This window comes from Antechinus flavipes, chromosome 3, assembly GCF_016432865.1.
Source record: "Antechinus flavipes isolate AdamAnt ecotype Samford, QLD, Australia chromosome 3, AdamAnt_v2, whole genome shotgun sequence".
Classification (NCBI taxonomy): domain Eukaryota; kingdom Metazoa; phylum Chordata; class Mammalia; order Dasyuromorphia; family Dasyuridae; genus Antechinus; species Antechinus flavipes.
The window spans coordinates 608,883,509-608,909,139 of NC_067400.1; the positions used below are offsets into that span (position 1 = coordinate 608,883,509).

General features: G+C 40.2%; 1 protein-coding gene across 1 annotated transcript in view; it reads right to left on the bottom strand.

Moving 5' to 3' along the window:
- Positions 1-25,631, bottom strand: part of PRKCZ (protein kinase C zeta) — a 225,748-nt gene that overhangs the window by 196,669 nt on the left and 3,448 nt on the right. Inside the window, exon 2 of the mRNA XM_051988781.1 lies at positions 2,093-2,214. Coding sequence (XP_051844741.1) covers positions 2,093-2,214 — 122 coding nt within the window. The remainder of the gene's footprint in view (positions 1-2,092; positions 2,215-25,631) is intronic.

The window sequence follows — 25,631 nt, forward strand, 5'->3', positions numbered from 1 at the left end:
AACACTTCCCAAATGGCTCCACCCCCAGTAAGGCTTAGGGACAAGCCCCTTTCCCATCTACCCTTGTACGGATGTCACAGATCCAAGTTACCAGGCAACCTTCTATTATTAATTCAGCTTGTACAAGAAGACTGTGGTGGGAGAGATTTTGCTAAAGAGTCCCCACCTTGGTGATCTACTGATATTAAATAACTTCACGTGGCAAATTAACTGTCCCAGCAATCTTCCAAGCCAGGGGAGCCAGAGACTCCCACCTCTCCCAGAACAAAAATCTCCCCTACAAAGTGACTGAAAAATGAGCAGCCCAGATCAACTTGCCCATGATTCCTCCGGCCAATTCATACTCGATCATCTTTAACAATAATAGCAGAGCACTTTGCACATACTCTGGTTTGATCCTCACAACAACCTGGAAAGATAAGTGCTGGCATTATTCCCTTTTTTTACAGATGGAGAAACTGAGGCAAACACAGCTTTTTTTTTTTTTTTAATGACTTGCCCAAGGCAGTGTCTGAGGCTGTCTCTAGATCAAGAGAGGGCATGAAAAAAGCAAGTCCATGTATTTTTCTGTGTACATGAAACTAAAAAGATTAAGAACCCCTGTTCCTGCGCTAAGTAAGACTATTTTCCCAGATTGTTCCCAGGATACCAACTTAGACTCTGTGTTTCTCTGAAAGCAGCTTAAGAATACTGGGGAAATGACTTGTTCCAGTTTATACAGCCAGTAACTGAGGCAGGACCTGAACTCAAGTCTCCCTGACCACAGGTGTGGTGCTCCACCCACTTTGCTACTTGAAATGGAAAATGCCATCGGGTCCAGAGAGAGAATTACGGAGATTGAACATGGATTGAAGTACAGCATTTTCACTTTTTATCTGTTTTTTTCTTTCTCATGATTTTTGCCCTTTTGGTCTGATTTTTCTTGCACAACATGAAATTTATGGAAATATGTTTAAAAGGACTGCACATTGATTGCCTGCTGTCTTGAGGAGAGGTGAGGTAAGGGAAGGAGAGAGAAAAACAGGGAAAAACTTTTAGGGGCCGCTAAATGGTGCAGTGGATAGAGCACCAGCCCTGAATTCAGGAGGACCTAAGTTCAAAGCCGGCCCCAGATACTTAACGCTTCCTAGCTGTGTGACCCTGGGCAAGTCACTTAATTCCAATTACCTCAAAAAAAAAATAAAATTAAAAAAAAAAGAATGAAAAGAAAACTATCTTTACATGTACTTGCAAAATAAAATACTATTCTGGATTCCAGAGAAGGATGAGATGGAATATTGTTTGTAAAGAAAGGGCTGGGGCAGCTAGTGGCGCCGTGGAGAGCACCAGCCCTGAAGTTAGGAGTTCAAATCTGACCTCAGACACTTAACACTTCCTGGTTGTGTGACCCGGGCAACTCACTTAACTCCAATTGCCTCAGTAAGAAAAAAAGTGCTTCCCATATATTGTATCTAGGATATACTGTAATCTATTTAACATGTAAAAGACTGCTTGCCATCTGGGGGAGGGGGTGGAGGGAGGGAGGGGAAAAATCGGAACAGAAGTGAGTGCAAGGGATAATGCTGTAAAAAATTACCCTGGCATGGGTTCTGTCAATAAAAAGTTATTAATAAATAAATAAAAGTTCATTGATGTCAGGTTAAGAACCCCACTGCAATCACAGATCTTATTAAAAGATTGACTTAGTTTATATGTGAAAAAAAAAAGAAAAGAAAAAAAGTGCTTTACAAACTTTAAAGTCATAAAACAATTCCAGATGCTGTTATTGTTATCATCACAAGCTCTGCAGACCTTAAAGCCCTATACAATTGTGAGCTGATTATTAAGCCAGGAGATCAGAAACTTAGAGATAAAAGAACTTTAGAAATCATTTAATCCAATCCTCCCATTTTATAAGGGAGGAAACAGACCAGGACATGTGACTTGTCCAAGGTCACACAATTAGATAGCAGAGGAACTGGAATTTGAACTCATGCGTTGCTACTATTAGCCAAGTAACACTCTTCACCCATCTATCCCGGAAAGCAGAGTTAACATTTTAGGAGACAACAACTGCAAACGAGGCCTCAGAGCAAAAGGAATAAGGACAAACCTTCATCATCGATCCATTTAAGGGTGATCGGCTGTTGCTGGTGTAAACTGCACATTTCTCTCACTTCTTCACAGAGTTCATCATAGGTCATGGATGAATCCAGGTGGGTTATGAGCATGTCCCTGAGGGGAGAAGAAAAGGAGACATTTGGAATATAAGAATATTCTTCACTTGAGAGTTGCCTTTTCCTCCAGTCAAAACATCCTGAACACCTTCCAGGCGGCCTTTTGTGATTATGAGGTGTTAACCCCAAACCCGAATATTTATTATGACAACAGTTATTTCCCCCACGCGCCTTTCTGGAGACATCTAATGTTTCATATGAACGCTACCAGAAGGAACACAGTGTTTTAGAAATTTACGGACAATGGACAACCTGTTCCTCTGCACCCCTCCGTGCTGTGTGTGTGCTATTTACTACCAGACTCATTTTACAGATGGGGAAACTGCAGCCCGGAGCAGCGGTGTATTGGAACAGGTGCCGCACTAACAGGAAGGCCCGGTTTTGAAGTCTGCAGGTCCTCATTTTTGCCCTTAAACAAGGAGTTCCTAGAGGGCCGGGACTGCGTTTGCCTTTCTTTGCATTTGCTGTATTTAGCACAGTAGCTCTTAACTGGTTGATTGGAACTCCTTGCTTCCTAATGTTAGATGAAATTCAACAGATTGGCTTATAAGTTCTACTACCAGAAGCCCATAAGCACTTGGCGAGTCTCATTTTCCTTATCTCTAAAATGGGTACATTGCTTGCAGAATCTTTTCATCATCAGATAAGATGATGAAAGTAAGAGGAGAAAAACAATAAACCCAATGACTAAAATGACATAAATGGAAATTTTTTTTTTTTAAATGAATAGTAGGTAATTATGATGACTAAGGCTGGCCCTGGATAAAGAAGCTCCTTTTTCTCAAGCACTGGCTAATCCACTCATGGGCTAGAAGGAATCTTGGGCCATCCAATCCACCCCCTTCATTTTACAGAAGAGGTGGGGACCTGCATTCAGTGACAGACACAAGGGATGACTGTCACAAGGAAGGGAGAGAGAGAGAGGAAATGAATTATATGCATATGACAGAATGCTATTGCAATGTGGAAAATGATGAAAGGGAGAGACGTGGAAATAAAGTGAGGAAAAGTCAGGTGACCAGAGCTAATAATACTGATAATAATAAGAGTTATTTACATAGCATTTATTAGATGCCAGGCACTGCACTTGACACATCTTATCTCTTTTGATAAGAGTTTCCACTCTAGAAAGATATAACTGTTCATAGAGCTCTTTCTCCGGACCAGGCACTGGGCTGATTTTCTCATGTAATTCTCACAACTACCAGAAAGGGAGATGTTTTTATCTCCATTTTATGATGGAAGAAACTGGGACAAACAGGCTAAGCGACTTGCCCAGGGTCACACAGCTACGAAATGTCTAAAGCTGAATTTGAACTCAGAACTTCCTGAATCTGGACTCAATGTTCTAGTCACTGCACTACCTAGATGCCTCAAGAGAATGATATACATTAAGACCAAAACTATTCAAGAAAAATCAGACAACCAAGAGATCATAATGATTCCTGAAATCTCATATTGAAACATGGTCTCCAGCCTCTGGGAGAGAATAAAAGGAAAGGAAGCAACATTCATTATGTGCCAGGGCAACTAGCTGGCACAACAGAGTGCCGGACCTAGAATCAGAAAGAATTGAGTTCAAATCCGGCTAGCTGTGTGACCCTGGGCAAATCACTTACTCCCTGTTTGCCTCAGTTTCTCCATCTATAAAATGAGTTGGATGATCAAAACATTCTAGTACCTTTACCAAGAAAATACAAGAAAAAGGGATCACAGAGTCAGACATGACTGAAAAATGACTAAACCACATGCCAAGGAACTGGAAATTGCATAGATGCCCACCAGATAGAGAATGGCTGAATAAGTTATGGTAAATGAATGTAATAGAATATTAAGATTCTATAAGAAAGGATCAGCAGGATGGTTTCAAAGAGGCCTGGATTTACATGAATTGTTGTTAAGTGAAGTGAGCAGAACTGGGAGATCATAGTACACAGCAACAAGAAGATTATGTGATGATCAATTCTGACAGAAGTGGCTCTTTTTAACAATGAGGTGATTCAGGCCAGTTCCAATGGACTAGTGATGGAGAGAGCCATCTCCACCCAGAGAGAGTTCTATGGCCACTGAGTGTGGATCACAATATAGTATTTTCACTTTTTTTGCTGTTGTTTGGTTGCTTTTTTTTTTCCTCACTTTTTCCTTTTTGGTCTGATTTTTCTGGTGCAGCATGATAAATGTAGAAATATGTTTAGAAAAATTGCACATGTTTAACCTATATTGGATTACTCGCTTTCTAGGGGAGGAGGAAGGGGGGGCAAGGAGGGAGGGAGACAAAATTGGAACACAAGGTTTTGCAAGGATGAATGTTGAAAACTATCTTTGCATGTGTTTTGAAAATAAAAAACTATTATTAACAATTTTTAAAATAGCAACAAAAGCAATAATAACAGCTTTGAAAACAACAACAATATGCCAGACATCTTGTCAAGTACTTTAAAAATCCTATCTCCTTTCATCTTCCCAATATCCCTGTAAGGTAAGTACTGCTTTTATGCCTCTTTTACAGATAGAAAATGAAGACAAGTTAAATGATTTGTCCATGGTCATTCAGCTAAGAAGTGTCTGAGGACTTCCCGATTCCAAGACTGCTACTCTGTCCACCAACCCACCTCGCTAGCTGCCACTCAGTTGGACACAGGGTGCAGAATGAGACATATTTTTTTTGGATATGGTAAATGCTCAATTTTATTTTTCTCAACCGTGCATAGTTCAATAACTTTCTTTTCCTTTTTTTTAATGGATGGGAGAAGTAAAAGATTTTGCTTTTTGTAATTTAAAAAAACAAAGCCAAATTTTCAAAAAACTCCATCAGCTACAGATTTGGCAACTGGCCTCTAATTTGTAGCCTTGGGGCAAAGGCCAGTTACACTCTTCTTCCTCACTTTTGCAGCCTACAAATCTGGAGAACTCAAAAAAATCTCAGGTACCAAAGAATCATTCCTATAAGAGATGGCTGGAGCCAGATAATAACCCTAGGACACAAAGACTTGGTTTTGTATAGGATCTGTTTTATCAAAGGGTAGAGCTACCTCCTTCCCATCTCGAGGCTAAGTGACTGGTGCACAGACACCAAGGTTCAGAAACAGGCTTCAAATCTAAAGTTCTGGCCACCAAAGGCTTCACCCTAAGGACCATGGGATCTGTCCAAAGATCACTATACCTAGAGTCAGGAAAAACGGAGCTCAAATCCAGACTGGGACCCTGGGATTGTTGGTCTCAGTTTCCTCAACTATAAAAGGGGGAAGAAGAATAATACCTTCTTTTCTCAGGGTTGTTTTAAGGATCAAATAAGGTATATATATTCGTGTGTGTGTGTGTGTGTGTGTGTGTGTGTGTGTGTAAAGTAAATATTATATAGGAGAGGTACGGAGAGAGGGAGAGGGAGAAAGAAAGAAAGAGAGAGAGATTTTAGTATAATGCTTGTCCTTCTGTAGATGCTTTCTAAATGATTATTCCCCCAACTTCTCTGACTGAAAGCTAAAACTTTCCACAAATATTATCTCCCCTTTTACAAAGAACAAGGAATTACTTTTCTCCAGTGCTGTGTACACAGTAGGTATTTATATGAATGTCTCATTCATTTTTATTTCTAGTTCAGCTCTTTATCCACAACCCCCACCCACTCAGCATCTCATTAATCCCACTTAACAGAGGAGAAAACTAAGATTTTGATAGGTCAGTTTCTTCCAGAGTAAAAAGGATTTAAAGGGCAAGTCAGTGAAGAGAGATTAAAGTCTTTTGGCTCCAGAGGATAGAACCCCTGAGTCATGAGTGGAAACTGCAGAAAGGCAATGTTGGCCTAAGAGTCAGAAAATCCTTCCTAACAGGGAGAGCTGCTCCAAAGTAGAGTGGGCTACCCCAAAGCAGAGTGGGCTGCTCTAGGAAACCATTCCTTTCTCTTCCACTGAAAGGTCTTCAGGAGGAGAATATTTTCAGATTATATTGGAAATTCCTGAGGTCAAACGATAGGTTGAGCTCAAACAGTTTCTTAAACTGGCTCCATTTTGTTTTAATATTTTGTGAACTGTATTTTCTTTCATTAAAGCTTTTTATTTTTCTAAATATATACATAGATAATTCTACCACATTAGCCCTTGCAAAACCTTGTGTTCCAGTTTCCCCTTTCCCTATCCCCCTCCCCTAGATGGCAAGTAGTCCAATATATGTTAAACATGGTACAAATATATGTTAAATCCAACATATGCATACCTATTTGTAACAATTATCTTGTTGTACAAGAAAAATCAAATCAAACCAGAAAAGAAAATGATGAAGAAAACAAAATGCAAGCAAATAACAATAAGAGTGAAAATGCTATGTTGTGAATCACACTCAGTTCCCACAGACCTCTCTCTGGGTGTATTGAGCACAAGACCATTGGAACTGGTCTGAATTATCTCATTGTTGAAGAGAGCCGTGTACACCAGAATTGATCATTGTATAATATTGCTGTTGCCGCATACAATGATTTGAGAATTATATTTCAATCGAATTGGTTTGTTGCTATATTTGTTGGAAATTGGTTTCCTTTGCAATCCTATGCATTTTTATACATTTATAATCATGATTCTGAAAAAGGACCTAACCAGATTATCACCACACAAAAAAGTGAAAGAATCATGGGTTAGGTGGCCCCCAAAGTTCCTTCCATCCTTCATATTCTGAGTTCGAATCTGACCTCAGCTACTTCCCAGCTATGTGATCTAATTCTGTTTGCCTCAATTTCCTCATCTGTCAAATGAGCTGGAGAAGGAAATGGCAAAAATACTCTAGTTATCTCTGCCAAGAAAACCCCAAAGAAGATCATAAAGAGTTGGACATGATTAAAATACAATAACAAAAATGAGGTAAGGAGCCAGATCCCTCCTTGCTCTAAATCCAAGCTCCTCAATGATTTAACTGACAAGCAGCCAATCAGAAACTGAATCCAGACTCCTCCTTACCCTGACTCCATCCAGTATTCTACCTATTAAATTGTCTCTCCAGAACTGTTCGGTTCTGCAAACATATATTGTATCTAGGATATACTGCAACATAACCAACATATAAAGGACTGCTTGCCATCTAGGGGAGGGGGTGGAGGGAGGGAGGGAAAAAAATCGGAACAGAAACGAGTGTCAATATAAAGTAATTATTAAATAAAAATTTAAAAAAAAAAAATTGTCTCTCCAATAATTCAACACTTATCTGGCACTGACCATATTCCATGTTCGGTGATGGGCTATATTCTGTTGTGACATCTTAAACAATTAGAATGTATCTTTTGTACTGAAAGATTCCTCCCAATTCCCCATTTATTCCAAGTAGAAATGAAAGAACATCAGTGCTGTGTGCAGGCTTGGGTCGACCCCCTAGTGGCTAAGCATCCCATTGCGCTCACACCTCATTATTAAGGAATATGGCTCATCAATGATCCGCATTCAGGATCCAAGTTAAGGGGGGGAAGAAGGGGAAATAGGATGGGTAAAGTCATTGGCGTGTAGGGGATCAGGCGTCCTCTTTCATCTCAGCGCTTCAAATGAATTTCTGAGACATAAGCAGTGCTCTTTATTCACAGGTGCCAGCTGTAAATGGAAGGTCAAGGAGTGTGATCAGCTAATCCCTACCCAGGTGCTTAATAGGCCATGAATGGGATAGAAAGCCACATCAAGGGTAAAGAGACAGAACCTACAAGGGATTAAGTCTGAGTCAGTATGTCTGCTTAAATGTCTGGGAGGAGAATCATAATATCAGTCTTAAAACTGGAAGGGAGCCCAGAGAGATCAGGAGGGCCAAGCCCTCTCCTTCCACCAACGGGGAAACTAAGGCCCGGGGTCTGCCAAGATTACAAAGAAGCAGAGCTGAGAAGCCTGATCTTCTCCCAATCCTCTTCCCCTCCTTTCCATCCCACCCACCTGCCAGGCCCAGAGGATCCCAAACCAAAAAGGAAACAGTAGCCATTCTCTCTGAGTAGAGATAGTAAGTATACTGTGAGAAAATACAAAGTATATACAAAGTGATTTCAAAAAAAGGAAAGGGGTGAAATCAGGCTTCTAGGAGAAGGTGGTCCATAAATGGTGCTTTGAAGGAAGCTGGGGATGGGAAGAGAGTGAGGTGGGGAAGAACCTTCCAGGCAAGAGGATGTCCTGAATGGAGAAGAGGATCCCACCCGGGAGGGAGCAGGATGGAGAGGCGTCATAAGCCATGAAGGGAAGCGGCAGTTTGCTTTCTGCTACTCTTTTTGCTGCCATTAATTTGAGTCTTTCCTAAATTTCCACATTCATGAAGCCGAGCATTGTGCTGGTTTCCTACATTCTACCACGGGGAGAGTGTCCTTAGTTCTCGAAGTTCTCGAGGAAGACCAAAATGACATCAGTATGTCAGAGTTGAATTACATTGTGTCCGATCAAGCAAAGCAACAGGAGCTCAGAATGCTGGGACACAAAGGAACATGTAACTTTTTTGCATCTCAGGTTACTTCTGAGCTAATTTAATTCTGTTTTGCTCATAGAGCACAGCACCTTCTCTGATGAGGGCACGCCATGCTGAGGTAGTCCTTTGCCAGGATCTCCCTTGAGGGGAACACCAATACGGAAACGTACAAAGTAAAAGCAAGGCAATTTCAGGTTAGGAGCTAAAGGGATTTTCCAAAGCATTGATCTGACTAGTTCACTAGACAAATCCCAGCAGCTCCCTAGTGTTCTGAGGACCAAATAGAAACTCTTTTATTTCAAAGCCCCTCGTTCCAGTCCCTAAATTACTACCCTCTAGACCACTGATGTAGGCAAGCTCATCTTTTATCTCTTGTTCACATGTAACATTCATCTCTCACCTCCGTGCCTTTGAACTGGTCCTCCCTCTGGGTCTAGAATACCCTCTCTTCTTACTTTTTCACCTCATAATCTCTTTTCCTTTCTGTATCACTTTCTACACAGCCATTTCCTTATTCCCTTATAGTCCCTTCAAATTATCTCAGATTTAAAAATTTTGTATATATTTATCTTTATTCACCCAGTATTTATGCTTGTTGTATTTATATGAAGTCCTTGAGGGCAGGGACAGTTTCATTCTTTGTATTTATTCCCTAATGCCAGGCCCACAGAAGGAAAAGGGACAGGAACAAACTTTTATTCTATGCCTTTTGTTGTTCAGCCATTTCAGTCATGTTCAACTCCGTAACTTCATTTGGGGGCTTTTCCTGGCAGAGATACTTAAGTGGTTTGATATTTCCCTCTCTGACTCATTTTATATATGAGGAAACTGAGGCAAACAGGTAAGTGACTTGTACACAGTCACATAATTAGTAAGAGTCTGAGGCCAGATTTGAACTTGGTAACTGTACCACCTAGCAAACAGAAACTAATCAATAGTTGGAAATACTGGAGGTAAATTGGAGAGAATAGGCAAGAAAGTACCAAAAGAGACAAAGAGGTTTTGTGTCTTTATTTATTTCTCCATCAGAGAAGGTGCTGTGCTTATGAGCAAAGCAGAATTGAACTAATGAAGAAAAAATGAGAGATGCACAAAGTTAGAGAACCCACCCTCAATGTTCCTAGGAACTATCTGTGCCCAACCCATGGCAAAGCATCCTGAGCTCCTATTGGTCTGATCAGCCATAGTAACTCCACTCTAACATAGTGATGTCATTTTAACCCTCTCTGAGAATGAAGAACAACTAACCAACCAACCAATTCCATCAAAGTAAGGGAAGGAAAAATCCCATTTTTAAAAGTTTTAACAACCATGGGGGTAGAATAAACTAGCCTACGTCAATCAAGATTTATTAAGAACCACCTACATTCTACAAATACAGAGGCAAAGGGCAGTCCCTCCCCGGAAGTAGCTTACAATTTAATTGGGGAAAGATTAAATGCAAACAAGTACATTCAAAGCAGGCTATATTCAGGATAAGCAGGAGATAATTAACAGGGGGAAGACACTAGAATTAAAAGCTGGTGGGGAAAGAAGCTTCCGGCAGAAGGTGAGATTTTAATTGGAATTCAAAGGAAGCCAGAGAGGTCAGAGGACACAGAGGAGGAAGAATACTCCAGGTACCCAACTAATCAATATATGTGAGAGGCAGGACTAGAACTCAAATTCTCCTGACCCAGGTCAACCCTATGTCAAATCACATCTAACAGTGATGACTTTGTTCTGTCATGTCCAACCTGTCCTGATCCCATTTGGTGTTTTCTTGGTGGAGATACTAGAGTTTTGCCATTTTTTTTCTATAGCTCATTTCAAAGTAAGACAAACTAAGTCAGGGAAACTGACTCAGCCAGGAAATATCTGAGGGCCCTCCAAAAGGAGAATGAGTTGCCTCAGATTATCAGTTGCTTAGAAGTCTTTAGGCAAAGGTCAGAGGTCTGCTTGGCTGCTCTGATGAAGAGAAATCTCACCTGTTCATCTGTCCCCTAACATATACCTCAACCTCAAGCCTTTAAAGTTAAAGGATGTTGGAAACGCGGTCCAGAGACCTTAAAAAAAAAAAAATTAAAATCTAAGCACTGAGTGATGGCCTAGCACAATAATCCAAAAAATACAAGGAAGAACCATGTTATCACCTCTTATTAAAAGATCATTTGATAAAACTGAAAAGACCTTAGCAGAGAGCCTAACATACAGTAAGCTTATATAAATGTTAGCTATTATTATTAGTCTGTTCATATCTGTCATTTACAGTTGACAAGAGTGCTATTCAAGTCACATATATGTATGTTTGTATCTATATACAGTTATCCCTTCCACCTCACAACTTTCTCTTGCTACTTCTTGAGTGCACATAAAAAAATTAAGTGGATACTGGGTCTATATCCCAAAGAGATCATAAAGGAGGGAAAAGGACCCATGTGGACAAAAATGTTTATATCATCTCTTTTTATGGTAACAAGGAATTGGAAATTGGGTGGCTGCCTATTTATTAGAGAATGGTTGAATAAGTTATTCAATAAGCCTGGAGAGACTTACATGAACTGATGCTAAGTGAAATGAGCAGAACCAGATCATTGTATATGCTTCAACAACAAAACTATATGATGATCAATTCCAATAGAAGTGGCTCTCTTCAACAGTGAGATGATTCAGACCAATTCCAATGATCTTGTGATGGAGAGAGCCACCCAGAGAGAGGACTGTGGGAACTGAATGTGGATCTCAACATAGCATTTTCACTCTTTTTGTTGTTGTTGTTTGTTTGCATTTTATTTTGCTGCTCTTTTTTTTTCTGATTTGATTTTTCTTGTGCAGTAAAATAATTGTATAAAGATGTATGCATATATTGGATTTAACATATATTTCTGGGGCAGCTAGTTGGTGTAATGGATAGAGAGCATCAGCCCTGAAGTCAGGAAGACCTGAGTTCAAATCTGATTTCAGATACTTAACAGTCCTAGCTGTGTGGCCCTGGGCAAGTCACTTAACCCCAATTGCCTCAGTGAAAAGAAAAAAAAAAAAAAAAAGAAAAGAACATATATTTCTACCATGTTTAACATATATTGGACTACTTGCCATCTAGGGGAGAGCATGGAGGAAGGTGGGGGGGAGAGAAGGGGGAAGGAGCTGAAACACAAGCAAAGGCTTATGTTGAAGGATTGTCCACACATTTGTTTTGAAAAATAAAAAGCTTTAATAAAGGGGGGAGGAGGGGAGGAGTCTATATAGCAGAGAACATGAAACTGATTACCAGAAACTATGACTAAATAAAGTGAAGGCCAATGAGAAAAACAATCAGGAATGGGGATTCACACTCACGTAGGAGAATTAGATGCTGAGATCGTTATAACCTCTGTAGTACCAGGCAGTGGAGAACCAGAGGAGAGAATTGTGTTTCAGGACAGGAAACACAAAGTTATGCTTTGACCCTTTGAAGGTGTACCTTTTTTGGATACCCCTTTTTGCAAGATAGTGAATATAAATCTTGTCCTGGCTTCATCATCTAGTCTGCAGAGTTCTTAATATTTATCTCTTAAACAATAACAGCAAAATTATGTGATGATCAATAATAATAAGACTTAGCTCTTCTCAGCAATGTAGTGATTCAACAAAATTCCAATGGACTTGGGATGGGAAATGCCATAGGTAACCAGAAAAAGAACTATGGAGATTGAAAAATACTATTTTCACTTTGTTTTTTTTTTTTTTCTTCTTGGTTTTTCCCTTTTGTTTTCTTTCCCAACAAAAATATGGAAGTATGTTTTAAATGATTGCATATGTATAATCAGATTGTGTTGTCTTAGAGAAATTGGGATGGGAGAGGGGGAGAAAAATTGGAACTCAAAATTTTACAAAAATAAATGTTGAAAATTATCTTTAATGTAATTGGAAAAATAAAATACTATTAAGTAAAAAGAAAATTAAGTGGCAATTTGGGGGGAGTTTTATGGAAGCCACAGACAACATAGAGTCTATGGCCAAATACTTAAGCCAAGTTTTACAATAAGGCACAATAAGGTTCCTAAAAGAAAAGGAAAAAAATTCTTCTTTGATATGAAGGGAAGGCCAAAAAGTAAATTTTTAATGCAATTTTTCATTGTTGGAAACCCTAATACTTGAAATATAGGAGACACACACATACACACACTCTGTCTCTGTCTTTGTATGTGTGTGTGTGTGTCTGTCTGTCTCTATTTCTCTCCATCTAGCACTGGAAAAAAAGAACACTAACCATAGAGCCGGATCTACAGAACTCTAAGACTTTCTAGTGGCTCCTATACATCTTCCCCACAGTATAAGTCCCTTTCTGCCTCAGAGCACCATGAAAATATTCTCAATAGGCATTCTGCAGTTCTCTTGCCCTCCTCCTTCCCCAGAAGGGCACCCTTCTTTTAGGGCAAGAACTGCCAGAAATGGAGCCCTTCGAGAAGAAAGAAGGCAAGCCCTAAACTCTTCCAATTCCATAACCATTAAAGCACCTACTACCTACAGAGGTGTTAAATAATGGTTAAGGAGTCAACTTGAGAGCTAGAAAATTTCAGATTCAAACTCTGAAATAATAATAGTTTATGATCGGGGGGGGGGGGGGGGGGGAGGGGGGGGGATCACAAACTCTTGGGCCAGTCAGGCAACTCCCTGAGACTATATAAATTGCAGAGCCGGGGAAGAGGAAGCTTCCTCATTCCTAGTTCCTCCAACCAGAAACTAAGGGCTTCGGGCCAAATCTAGCTGCTGCCTAATTTAGTACTGCCCAGGAGCAAGCAGTACAATATAACTTGATCTATCTTTATTTGAAAATGTGAAAAATATTCTCAGCTTGCATGCAGTATAAAAGCAGCCCCCCTACTCTATATACTAAAGATATCACAGGCTCAAACCTCATCCTACTGTTTGCTCCACTTGCTCTCAGGTCTCTCCCCACTGACATCTATCCTCCATTCAGCTGTCAGAGTAAAGTTCCTAAAACTCAAGTCGGCCATATCACATCCCTTCCCTTTCTTTCCTTTTCATCCAACTGGAGTAGCTACCCCTATTATCTTCAGGATCAAATATAAAATTGTTTAGCATTGAAGGCCCTTTCACAACCTGAGCACTTTCTCTACCTTTCTAGTCTTAATGATGAGGTCTTGAGTAACTAACTAGGTGGGGTTGGTAGAGAGAGCCTGAAGTGCAGATAAAATTACTCCCTGAGGCAAGCAGAGAAAGGCACTGATGAGGGTCAGTTTGACCTTATGGCCCACCCTCTATGGAAGTCATGGTCTTTTCTATGTCCAGACAGAAATCCAAGGTAAATCCAACTCCTGAGGTTAAATTCCCTTATTAATTAGCCCATGGTCCATGCCATCTTTGCTGAATCCCTTTTGGATCCATCTGCCACAGCACTCTGCCTCTTAGATTCTTTTTCTTCCCCCTTCCCCATTGCCTCATGGTGGCTTTCTCCTAATAGCTAACACTTTTAGGGTGCTAAACTCATCTGTGGAGTTAGCCTGCCAATTAAGGGCATACTCCAACCTCATGGAGTATTATTCCCTTTCTCCTGGTTAATTGTGAGTTCCACTAGGGAACTCGTCCTTTCCGCTACTAATTGTTATGTTCTTCTGACGCTACTTCATATTTCCCATCTCCGTTGTCTATTATATCCCTTCAGTTTATCCATAACCTATTCCCCTAAATTACCTTTTGCCAAAGAGAATAGCCATTATGAATTCTTCACATAATCGAATCCCAACACTTAGTGCTGAACCCCAAAATTTGGAAGTGGGAATTGCTACCTCGAACACATCATTCTTATACCTTACCAGGGGCTCTCCTATCAAGAAACACTGCCCAATACAATTGTCATTGCTCAAACAAAACCCTCTATTTCCCAGTGAGATTATCTTTCATTTATTAAGTATATACCTTGTTTAATAATAACAAAAGCTAGCAATTATATAGCACCAACTATGTGTGAAATACTGTGCTAAGCACTTCCCAAATCTTATCTCATTTGATCTTCACAACAATCCTGGCAGTTAGATGCTATCAGTATCCCCACTTTACAGTTAAGGAAACTGAGGTAGACAGAGTAACTTGCCCAGCATCACACCACTAGTAAGTGTCTGAGTCCGGATTTAAATTAAGGTCTTCTACTAATGTATGTTTGCAAACTCTCTGATGGGATTCCAGCTGATTTTAGTTGACTGCCAGACTTAGACATTGGGAAGATCACTTTGACAAAAGAGTGGAAGAAGCCCTGGGGTGAGGAGAGATGGGGCAGGCAGACCCACCAGCAGCTACTGCAATTATCCAGGTATGAAGTAAACAGAACCGATACCAAGATGGCGGCAGTGTTCAAGGAAAGATGGGACAGGTACAAGAAGAGTACAAGGCACTCTTAAAGCCAGTGAAATGACAACTGCTTGGCCAAGTCCTCTCCAACTCTGGTCTTAGAGAAAGAATCAAGAAGGAGCAAAGGGCACTTTTAAGAACATCCCTTCTTTCTGCTTTTCACTCTAGACTAAGGACTGGATACTTTTTATTCCTAGCCCCCAATTCAAACAGTCCCAGAATTCTCTTATTGTATCCCACTTTCCTAATCTATCCCCCTAAACTCATAGGGCTTCACAGTCCAAAATTACCCCAAATCCCTCTCTTCTCCCTTCATCGGTTGACTGACCTAAACTACAGATAAGAAAGCCACAAAATGATTTGAACTCAGACTGAAACACAATAACTCAACTTGTGTTTAGTCAAGTCATTTTTCAAGGTTGGTGAACTCTTTTATGATCCCATCTGGAGATTTCTTGGCAAAGATGGTAGAGTGGTCTAGCATTTATTTCCTTCTCTGGCTCATTTTCTAGATGAAGAAAATGAAGGAAACAAAGTTAAGTGACTTGCCCAAGTTCCCACAGCTTGGAAATATCTGGCATCAGATGGTATCATTTTATTTGCTGTGACGCTTAGAAACCCTTTCCTGGTCAATCTTTGGTACTTGGTTCTCAGCACCAGATTACAAAGGATTGTTATTAGTCTCTTGAGGACAGAAACGGCTTAAATCGTTTATTACAATTGTACCATCACCAGCTAACCATCAGAAGATGAGTCTTCCTGACCTTCTATCCATTGTGCCACCTAGGTGCCCACACCATCTTTTATAGACTTCTCCCCACCCCACATTAGAATGTAAGCATCATAAGAAGCTGTCATTCTCCCCCCTTCTCCCTTCTCCTCCCACAAAAAACCCAGAGAAATAAACTGAGTGGCCCTAGGTCATTAGGCTGGTCCCTTCAGGTAAAGGACTAGACTCAGAGACTAGAGCTTTCTCACTCTTAGTGTCTAAATCACGGAATTGCAGCAGAAATGTTGATACTTACAAGTATCCTACAACTTATCACTCACTAATCTACAAGGCCGGTCTTAGGGAGGGTGGAAAGAGTAAGAAAAATTTGGGAGATTGGGGGAAATTAGCCCCACCTTCATCCCAAACCTTGGCCCACCCATTTCCCTTCCGAAGCCTGAGGTCAAGGCTGCCATAACATGGGAAAGGAGGCAATGAGCATTTGCTCAGTGAGTTAGGCCGTGGGGATGCCAAAACAAAAGGCAACTGTCAGTGAAGAAGCAGATTTATTGGGTGGAGCTAATCTGTAAAGAGATAAGCAAAGTCTGTTTAAAGTAAATAGAAATCAAGGGAGAGGCAAGCTAAGCAGGGCGGGAGATGGAAATCAAGCTTTTCTTGTAGGGAGCTACAGATTCTTTTTTTTTCTTATTTGCTGAGGCAATTGGGGTTAAGTGACTTGCCCAGGATCACTCAGCTAGGAAATGTCTGAGGACAGATTTGAACTCCGATACTGCGGACTTTAAAGGCTGGTGCTCTAACTACTGTGCCATCTAGCTGCTCCCTGGAGCTACAGATTCTAAGTAGAGATGAAGCATGGGGAAAAGCTTTGGCAAAGTTTGGAGATACAAAGTCCAGTATGGGAACCAGCAAGGAGGCCATTTTGCTTAGAAAAATCAAATGCCTGAGGGGAAAGCATGAGAAATAAGGCCTAAAAAAAAAAGGAGGGGGGGAGGGGGACAGGACTGAAGCCAGTGTGGGGCAGGGTTTTAAATGCCCAACAATGGCCAGGTATTTCATCCCAGGGCAAAAGGGAGTCATTGACGCTGAGAAAACAAGAGGAATATGCTGAGGAAACCCATCAAAATTAAAGGCATCAAAGGAAAAAAAGAAAAAAGAAAAGAAGCAGTTATAAGGAGAGAGGTAAGGCTGGATACAGGGAGGCCAGGAAGGAGACCATGGTCCAAGAGTTCAGATGAAAGGGGATGAGGTCATGAGCCAGGGTGGTGGCCAGGGTGAGAGCAAAGAGTATTTGAGAAATGTTGTAGAGACAAAATTTGGCAACTGATTCAATGTGGGAATGACAAAGAGCGGGAAGTGACTCAGAAGCTTGGAACATGGGTGATGTGAAAAATGGTGGTGCCCTCAGTGGTGGAGGGGAAAAACTACTAGTGCCCAGGGTAGAAAGTGGCTGTGGGGCTTACCACATGCTGGTGGTGCAGTCCAAAATGCCGTGCCCAACTTCTCAAGACCCCATTTGGGGTTTCTTGGCAAAGATACTGGAGGTTTGCCATTTCCTTCTCCAATACATTTTACAGATGAGTAAACTGAGGCAAATAAGGTTAAGTGACTTGTCCTGGGTCATATAGCTCACAAGTAGCTGAGGCTGGGATCAGGTTTTCCTATCTCCAAGTCCCAACCTGTATCCACTGTCCCTGAAATAGTCTCCCTAACTTGATACTTTACTAGCTTTTCTAATCCCTTGATTCTCTAGGTTGGGGCTGGGATTCTTAGGTTACTCTGGCCCCCCGTATCTTCTTCACTAGGCTTTTGTGTAACTAAGGTCAGGCCAGACTCTCCATCCTACTAAAGCCATTTGTAATCCCCACCCCCCTAGAAGAGCTTCCATTGAACCATGGGTATCTGCCGTAGCAAGAATAGGAAAGAAGACTTTAAGCATGGAAGAACTCTCTTCAATCTTTTTTCCGCCATTCCTTACAACCCAAAAACCTTGTTTACATGCAAAAATTTTATAAAACATTCAAGGAACAAGTACTTTTGTCATTCAAAGTGAGATAACAGAAGCCCCCAGAATAATTTCCCCAAAGCACCCATGAGTCAGTGACAAAACAACCACCACCAAGAACAAAAACACATCCACTGTTTCTTTGTTTTTCTTTCTCCTTTTTTTCCTTTTTGATCCGCTTTTTCTTGCGCAGCATGATAAATGTGGAAACATGTATAGAATTGCACATGTTTAACATATATTGGATTGCTTGCTGTCTAGTGGGAGGGAGAAAAATTTGGAACGCAAGATTTTGCAAAGGTGAATGTTAAAAATGATCTTTGCGTGTATTTTAAAAATAAAAAACTATTATTAAAAAAAACAATAACACATCCCAATTAAAAACAATGCTTCTGACAGGTGCGCCCATGCCAAATGTGAATCTTCTCCAAAGTAAATGGAATAAAAAGCTTTCAAAACATGAAACCCACAGGAAGAGTTCAAAAGGGAATAGGAACAGGCAGCATAGCTAGCATCTATATAAAACACTTTAAATTTTGCAGAATGCAAAATGTTACGATCCCCAACAGGACCCTGGAGGTAAGCACCATTATTATTCCCATTTCACTGATAAGGAAACTGAGGCTGAACATATGAGATTTCCAGGAGAAAGCAAGGTGATACCAGTGGAGAGAGCGCTAGACTTGGGAGTTAGAGAGATAAGAGTTCAACTCCCTCTTCAGCACTAATTAGAACAGTGTGAAAGTCTTCAGAATAATTAAGACAGGAATCTCAAATCTAAAAGAAATGAAGTCCTCTCCCAAGTGAACTAGCAGAGCTTTTTAGCCAACTGATAAGAGGGTGGGTTTAGTAGTAACTTAAATGAAATTTAAATTAAGGCAAAAAAGTCCACAGATCTACTGCTAGACCCAAACTCCAGTCAAGAACTTGCAGAACTCAGACTGAGAGAGAGCAGCAACCAGACTTTGCCCTGGATCAGACCACTCTGGGAGTCTGAAACTTTTCCCTCCCCAGCCTGAGCTCCCCCTGAGATCCTAAAATAACACAATACTCTATACCCCAAGAAAACAACAAAAGGACCAGCCAACACCTTCCCTCCAGAAGTGTGACAAAGCCCAACCCTTACACCAAGTCTGAAGTCAGGAAGGAGGCTGGAAGAATGAGCAAACCAAACAAAAAGAAACAAAAAGCCCTTACCATAAAAAGCTATTATTTTAGTCAAGATACTGACATAAACACAGAAGAAAATGACAAGCAATGCCTTAGAGAAAAAGCAAGCTTGGGGACAAACTAAACTAGAATTCCCGGAAGAGATTAAGAAAGGTTTATTTTTTAAGAATTTTAAAATGATTTTACAGATGAAATGAGAGCACTAGAGGAAAATGTGGGGAAAGGAATGAGAGCTATGGGGGGAAAAGAACTGGAAAGGGAACGAGCAACTTTGTACAAGTGCTATAAAACCTGTCCAAGCAAAAATCTCCTTGAAAATGAGAACGGACCAAATAGAAACCAATGACTGATTCCAGGAGGCAACAAGAAATATCTAAATAAAATCAAACGACTGAAAAAAATAGAAGAAAATATAAGATACCTCACAGCAAATAATATCTCATCTTCATTGTCTATCTTCTAAGGGAATTATTGAGTCTGTAGAAGATGAGTTTCTATCCCAGTATTCTTGTTCAATTACACACCAGTCATTTTACTCACCTGTACAACAATCCTCAAACATAAAACACAGACTTAATAAATGCTTGATTGATTGATGAAAGCAGAAATATTATTTGATATTCACTTGACAATTATAGTTCCTGATATTCCCCAGGGTAAGAATGGGGGTGGTTACTGAAACTAGTAATTAGGATAATCTGATCTCACATGAGTCAACTTCTTTCTAACCTAGACAGTAGAATAGGATGTCTGGGAATGCCCCTGAAACTTCCTCCTTTAAAATCCCCAAGAAATAAAGGGAAAGGCTATTAATATTTGATTAACTTATGATGCTTCCCAGACCAAAAAGTTACTTTCCTGGAGGGAGAAGATTTAGAAAAGCCCTTTTGCAGTAGTCTTAAAATCTGGACTTAGATTGGAAAAAAAAAATGGATGCCCATCCATTGGGGAATGGCTGAATAAGTTGTGATACATGAAGGTAATGGAATATTATTGTTCTATAAAAAATTATGAACAAGCTGATTATAGGAAAGGCCAGAAAAGATTTACATGAACTGATGCTGAGCGAAACAAGCAGAACCAAGAATACATTGTACATAATAACAGCAAGAATGTACAATGATCAACTATAAAAGACTTGGTTCTTCTCAATGGTTCGGTGATCCAAAGAAAAAACAATAAACTTTGGACAGAAAATGGCATCTGCAACCAAAAAAAGAACTATGGAGATTGAATGTAAATCAACACAAGCTAGGTTCACTTCTTTTTTTCTGTTTTTTTAAAATTCTCTCCCATGATTTTTCTGTTTTGTTCTGATTTTTCTCTCCCAACATTAATTCATAAAACAATGTGTATTAAAATCTGGATTTAGTTCAGGGGCCAAAGGGATTAAGCAGTTTAGGTTAAATTAGTAAAATTGGATGCCGTCCAACCTAGCTGGGCATTTGTCATCCTGACCGTTCTCAGCTGCTTCACAGAATGTTAAAGCTAAAGGAAACCCCAGCTCTCATCTAACCTACACGTGGAGGAACTGAGATCCAGAAGGAAGCAATTTGCCTCGGGTTCCTGCCCTTTAGATTTCTGAAATTAGAATGTTTTCCTTATAAAAATTATTCAATTGAAAGGAGAGAAAAAATTTGGAAAATAAGGTTTTCCAAGGGTGAATATAGAAAACTATCTTTGCATAGATTTTGAAAATAAAAGGCTATTATTTTAAAAAATTATTCAGCTGAATGGAGTTCTATTGGAATAAATGGAATTAAATATAATAAATATCCAACAGAATATACTGTCTTGTCAGCAACAATGAATACAGCAAAACAAAGGACTTATGTGAACTCATACAAAGCCAAGAAAACAATATCCACATTGATTAGGAGTGTCAGAACAACAGAAAGAACAAGCACAATTAAAAAAATCAAAGTAGATGTTGCAAAATTACAAAAAAAACAAGCATTTTTGTCCTAAAGGCATGAGAAGACATTCCCATCCAACTCTTTCAAAGAACTGGGAGCTTGATGGAGCAAGTTGGTCATTCAACATTTATTATGCACCTACTATGAGCCAGGCCACTGGGCTAACTACTGGAGCTCCAAAGGAAACACAACATGTAAACAACTATGTATAAACAAACTAAATGCAGAATAAATTGGCTGCACCATAAATGTGGACATGGAACACAGTCAGATTTTTTTTCACATATTTATTATTTTGCTTATTTTTTGGTCTCTTCTTTCCCTATTTTCTTTAAAAATATTCTTTGTTCTTTAGATGGGAGAAGAATGAGGGATACAGAGGAATTTCTGGAGATGTAAAAGAAACAAAAGATATCAATTAAATTGTATCAATAAATAAACATTCTTCAGGCCAGCTTGAAAGATTGCTGGATTTGAAGTCAGAAGACATAGATTCACTTTCCATCTCTAACTCTGGAGGGATTTAAAACAAATCACTTCATTTCTCTGGCCTAAAAAATGTATGGCCCCTGAGATCCTCCCTAGGTCTAGACCTGTGATCTCATTCTAAGTATAAACAAAATAATAATTGGATGAAAACAAAAATCACTGACCATTGTGGAAGGATGGGACTGGAAATCAGAGCCATAAAATGTTACAGGATCAACCTGCTAGTGGCTGCTGGGAATCCAGTTCTGACCAGCAGAATAAATCCCTTCATGTGAGAGGATGATAACAATACAAGGAGATTAAGAGCCAGTGTTCTCTGACTTCCCTCCTCTTCCCACTTGCCTCTGATTTATTTCATTTCCAATTCACAAACATCTTTGTCAGTAAAGGCTGATTTACAACTCCTTCAAATGTGTTATGATCCACAGTTGTGGGGGCTTTCGGAGAACTGACCTGCCCCTTAATGGTACAGTCCCCTTTAACCCTTTACAGGCTTTCTGGGTTTCACATTTAGGGGTGGTCCTTAACAAGACACCTCAAGTCAAGTCAAGGTCTATGTGTCTGCCAGGCACTGTGCTAAGCACTGTGAAAGACAAAAAGTGATTCCTTCTCTCAAGGAGTTAATGGGGACGATAACAAACAACCAAATAAAAATTTAAAAAAAAAAAAAAACAATAATAGAGCAATCTCATTTATAGAACACCTTAAGGTTTGCAAAGTATTTCACATATTAACTCGTCTGAGCCCCACAATCCTATGAGGTAGGTGCTATTATTGCTCTCATTTTACAGATGAGGAAACCGAGGCTCAGAAAAGATTACTTGCCCAGGTTTTCAGCTAGGATTAAAATTATGGTCTTCCTGACTCCAAATCCTTCAACTCCATCTACTGTGCCATCTCACCATATGAACAAGATAAATAAAAGAACAGGATAAACTGGAAATCATCTCAGAGGGAAGGCAGTCACATTAAGGGAAACAGGGGAAGACTTCCTGCAGAAGAAGGGATTTTAATTAGGACTTTAAGGAAGCCAGAGAAACCAGGAGGAGAGGTGAGGAGTGAGAACATTCCAGGCAGGGAGGACTTGTCAAAAGCTGAAAAACCAAATGTCACAAGCGCTGAATCACTCCTTTTGCCAAGATCAGAAGGTTAAAGTTGTAAGGTCACCCAGTCTCAGCCTTTGGCACATGAAAAAACAGAAATAGAATCTGAACTCAGGTCCCCCCACTCCATCAATGTGCTTCTCTACTTTACACTTACTGGACCCAACTGTGGCCAGATCAACATACTGTGATCCAAAAGTATATTAAGCACCTACTATGTACAAACCGCTGAATCACCTTGAACAAGGCTAGGAAGATGATGAGGGAGCCATAAGGGGCAGCCTGTGCAAAGGCAGGCAGGCAGGCAGGAGATTTGGTGCAAGGTTTATGATATTTTGATGCTCTTGACAAAGGTTGTTAGCATCTCATTTCAGCCACTGGGGAGTCTCTCACCCCCTCTGAGAACATCCAGGCTTAGTATTTGTAGAAGGGAAGGAAGGACAGCTGGGGCTACCTGAAGTTCAAACTATGGCCCGCGGGCCAGATGCGGTAGCTGAGGACGATTATTCCCCTCACCCAGGGCTATGAAGTTTCTTTATTTAAAGGTCCACAAAACAAAGTTTTTATTTTTACTATACTCCGGCCCTCCAACAGTCTGAGGGACAGTGAACTGGCCCCCTATTTAAAAAGTTTGAGGACCCTTAGGGGCGCTAGCCTTTGCCTCTAATGAGAGAGGGGCTCAAAACTTCTCTCCTTATCAAAAAGTTCTCTCCCATCAAAGTACAGATCTGGGAACTCAGGGAAAAGCACCAGAACTCTGGCAGCAGAAATTCAGAGAGAGGCAAAGCCTTTGTAGATTATCATTAAATGGAGTACAGAAGGAAAAGGAAGAGAGCACAGAGAGAGCCCTCCCCCAAAGGTTAGTTAGCATAATCTAGATGAAGAGCTATCAAAGGAGACAAATAATGGTCAGGAGGTTCTAAGGAGAGGCCAGGTGGAGTTCAGGGGGAAAGGGGCAGGGAAGGGAAGAAACATATCTCCATATCCTACACCAGAAAAAAATATCAAGAATACTCTATAGCATCAAAGGGTGAAGATCAGAGAAAACCACTGGATATGACCACTAAAAGATCATTCATAATTTTTAAGAGTTTCTGGTTTTAGATGGTTGCCCTGAAGTACTGAGAGCTTAATGGTTCTGTCCATTTAGGCCCAGCCAAAATGAGTCAGGGGACTCCTTTTTCCAGTGTCAGATATAGAATCTGAACTCAAATTCCTACACTCCATCAATATTATTATACACCATAGGTGCTTAATCAATGCTCGTTGGACCAAACTGTGGTCCAAATAACATATTGTGATCAACAAGCATATTGTTGTGCAAGGTACTATGCAAAGCCCTGAGGAATACAAAAAAGGCAGAAATTTTATCAATGGAAAAAAGCATCTGAGCTAAGAGTACAAAGATGCAAAACCCATTTTGTGTGATCTTGGGCACTCGCTCGCTTTCCTTCCTACAGCCTCAGTTTCCTCATCTGTAAAACGTGCTCATTAGACTAGATGATTTCCATGAGATTCCTTCCAGCTCTCTATGACCCAAGAGATTGAATCAGTTCTTATTTAGATGTCTTAAAGCCATTTCTCAGCCTCAAAAATAAAATCTAGCATATTTCAAAGAGAAAACAGTGTGAGCTAATATATAACTATAGCCTAAACTCTGTGTGTGTGTGTGTGTGTGTGGTTAGCTGGCTATAGCAGGAAGGCTAGAGAAGGGAACATGGGGCAAGCTTATCTGTGCATTGAGAAATCCCTCACACCCACATAGAAAATCCCATAGTCCCCAAAGGCAGATACAACGTACGTTCCGGCACCCAGCACAGTGCTAAGCTTCAAGTAGGTGCTGGATAAAGGGAGGATGAATTGAATCACATGATTTTTCAAACGAGCTCTAATTGCAGCTGGCATACAAATTATTTAGGAGCTACCTGAATAATTAACAGCCCTGCAGAATTGTCTCCACACATTCTATCTATCTAACCGCTTTATCTCATAAGAGAGGGGCATTTATCTTCACTGCTATGTACGCAAGGACCCAGAAAACCCCACCCTCTATCAACCTCCAAAAAGGGAATTCTTTTTGTAATCATTAAAAACAATGCTGTGTCTAATCACTCAAGGACTACCATCTATAGCAAAGCTTCTTGAATTGTGGATTGGATCCCATGTGGGAGTCGTGAAAAATTTGGCAACAGTAAAAGGGAGCAAATAGTCTGCCAAGATTTAATTCTTTATGTAAAAATAAATAAGTACCTCCATCTCACTAGCAGGCAAATTTGTTTTGTCTTTAATAAATGATAAAATTATATGTATAGCAAACAATTATTTGAAAATCAATTTCTTTATGATTTATTATCAGGAAATGTTTGATTTATATACCTCTATACCCAAGTGTTATAAAATTTCTCAGGCAAAAAGAGGTCACAAATGGAAAAAAAATGGAAGAAGTCCTGATCTACAGAAAGTCTTGCCTTCCAGGGTCTCTCCCTCCAAGGTTACCTCACCTGTGGGTCAGCTGTCAAAGGGATCTTTCTAAACCTCAGGTCTGATTATGTCACTCCATAAACGTCTGTGTTTTCTTATTTACTGAATCAAATATAAAAACCTGTTTGACATTAAAGCCCGTGATATCCTTTTTCCCTTCCCCCTTTTCCTTTCCAGTCTTTTTATACCTTACACTCAACCACATGCACCTATCTCCAGACTGTTCCTCACACTAGACTCCAAAGCATTTTAACCAGCCCATCCCCCATGTCTGAAATGCTCTTGCTTCTCACCCCTGCCTGGATTTCTTCAGTCCCAGCTCAGATCCCATCTTCTCTAGGAAATCTTTCCCAATACCCTTTAATTTAAGTGACTTCCTTCTGCTCCAATTTGTCTTTGTTTTTAGAGTTGTTTGCAGGTTGTCTCCCCCATTAAAATGGGAGCTCCTTGAGGGCAGAGACTGACTTTGTATGCATCAAGTATTTACTTTCATATGTTGTGTCTGGACTGCTAGGTAGAGTAGCGGATAGAGTTCTGGACCTGGAGTCAAGACTCACCTTCCTGAGTTCAAATCCAGCCTGGAATACTTACTAGCTGTGTGAATAAGGGCAAGTCACTTTACCCTGTGTGCCTCAGTTTCCTCATCTGTAAAATTAACTGGGAAAGGAAATGGTAAACCAGTTCAATATCTTTAGGCCAGGTAAATGTAAATAAAGTGGAAATCGGGATTTGGAATCAAGAAGACTTATCTTTAAGAGTTTTAATGTGCCTCAGGCACTT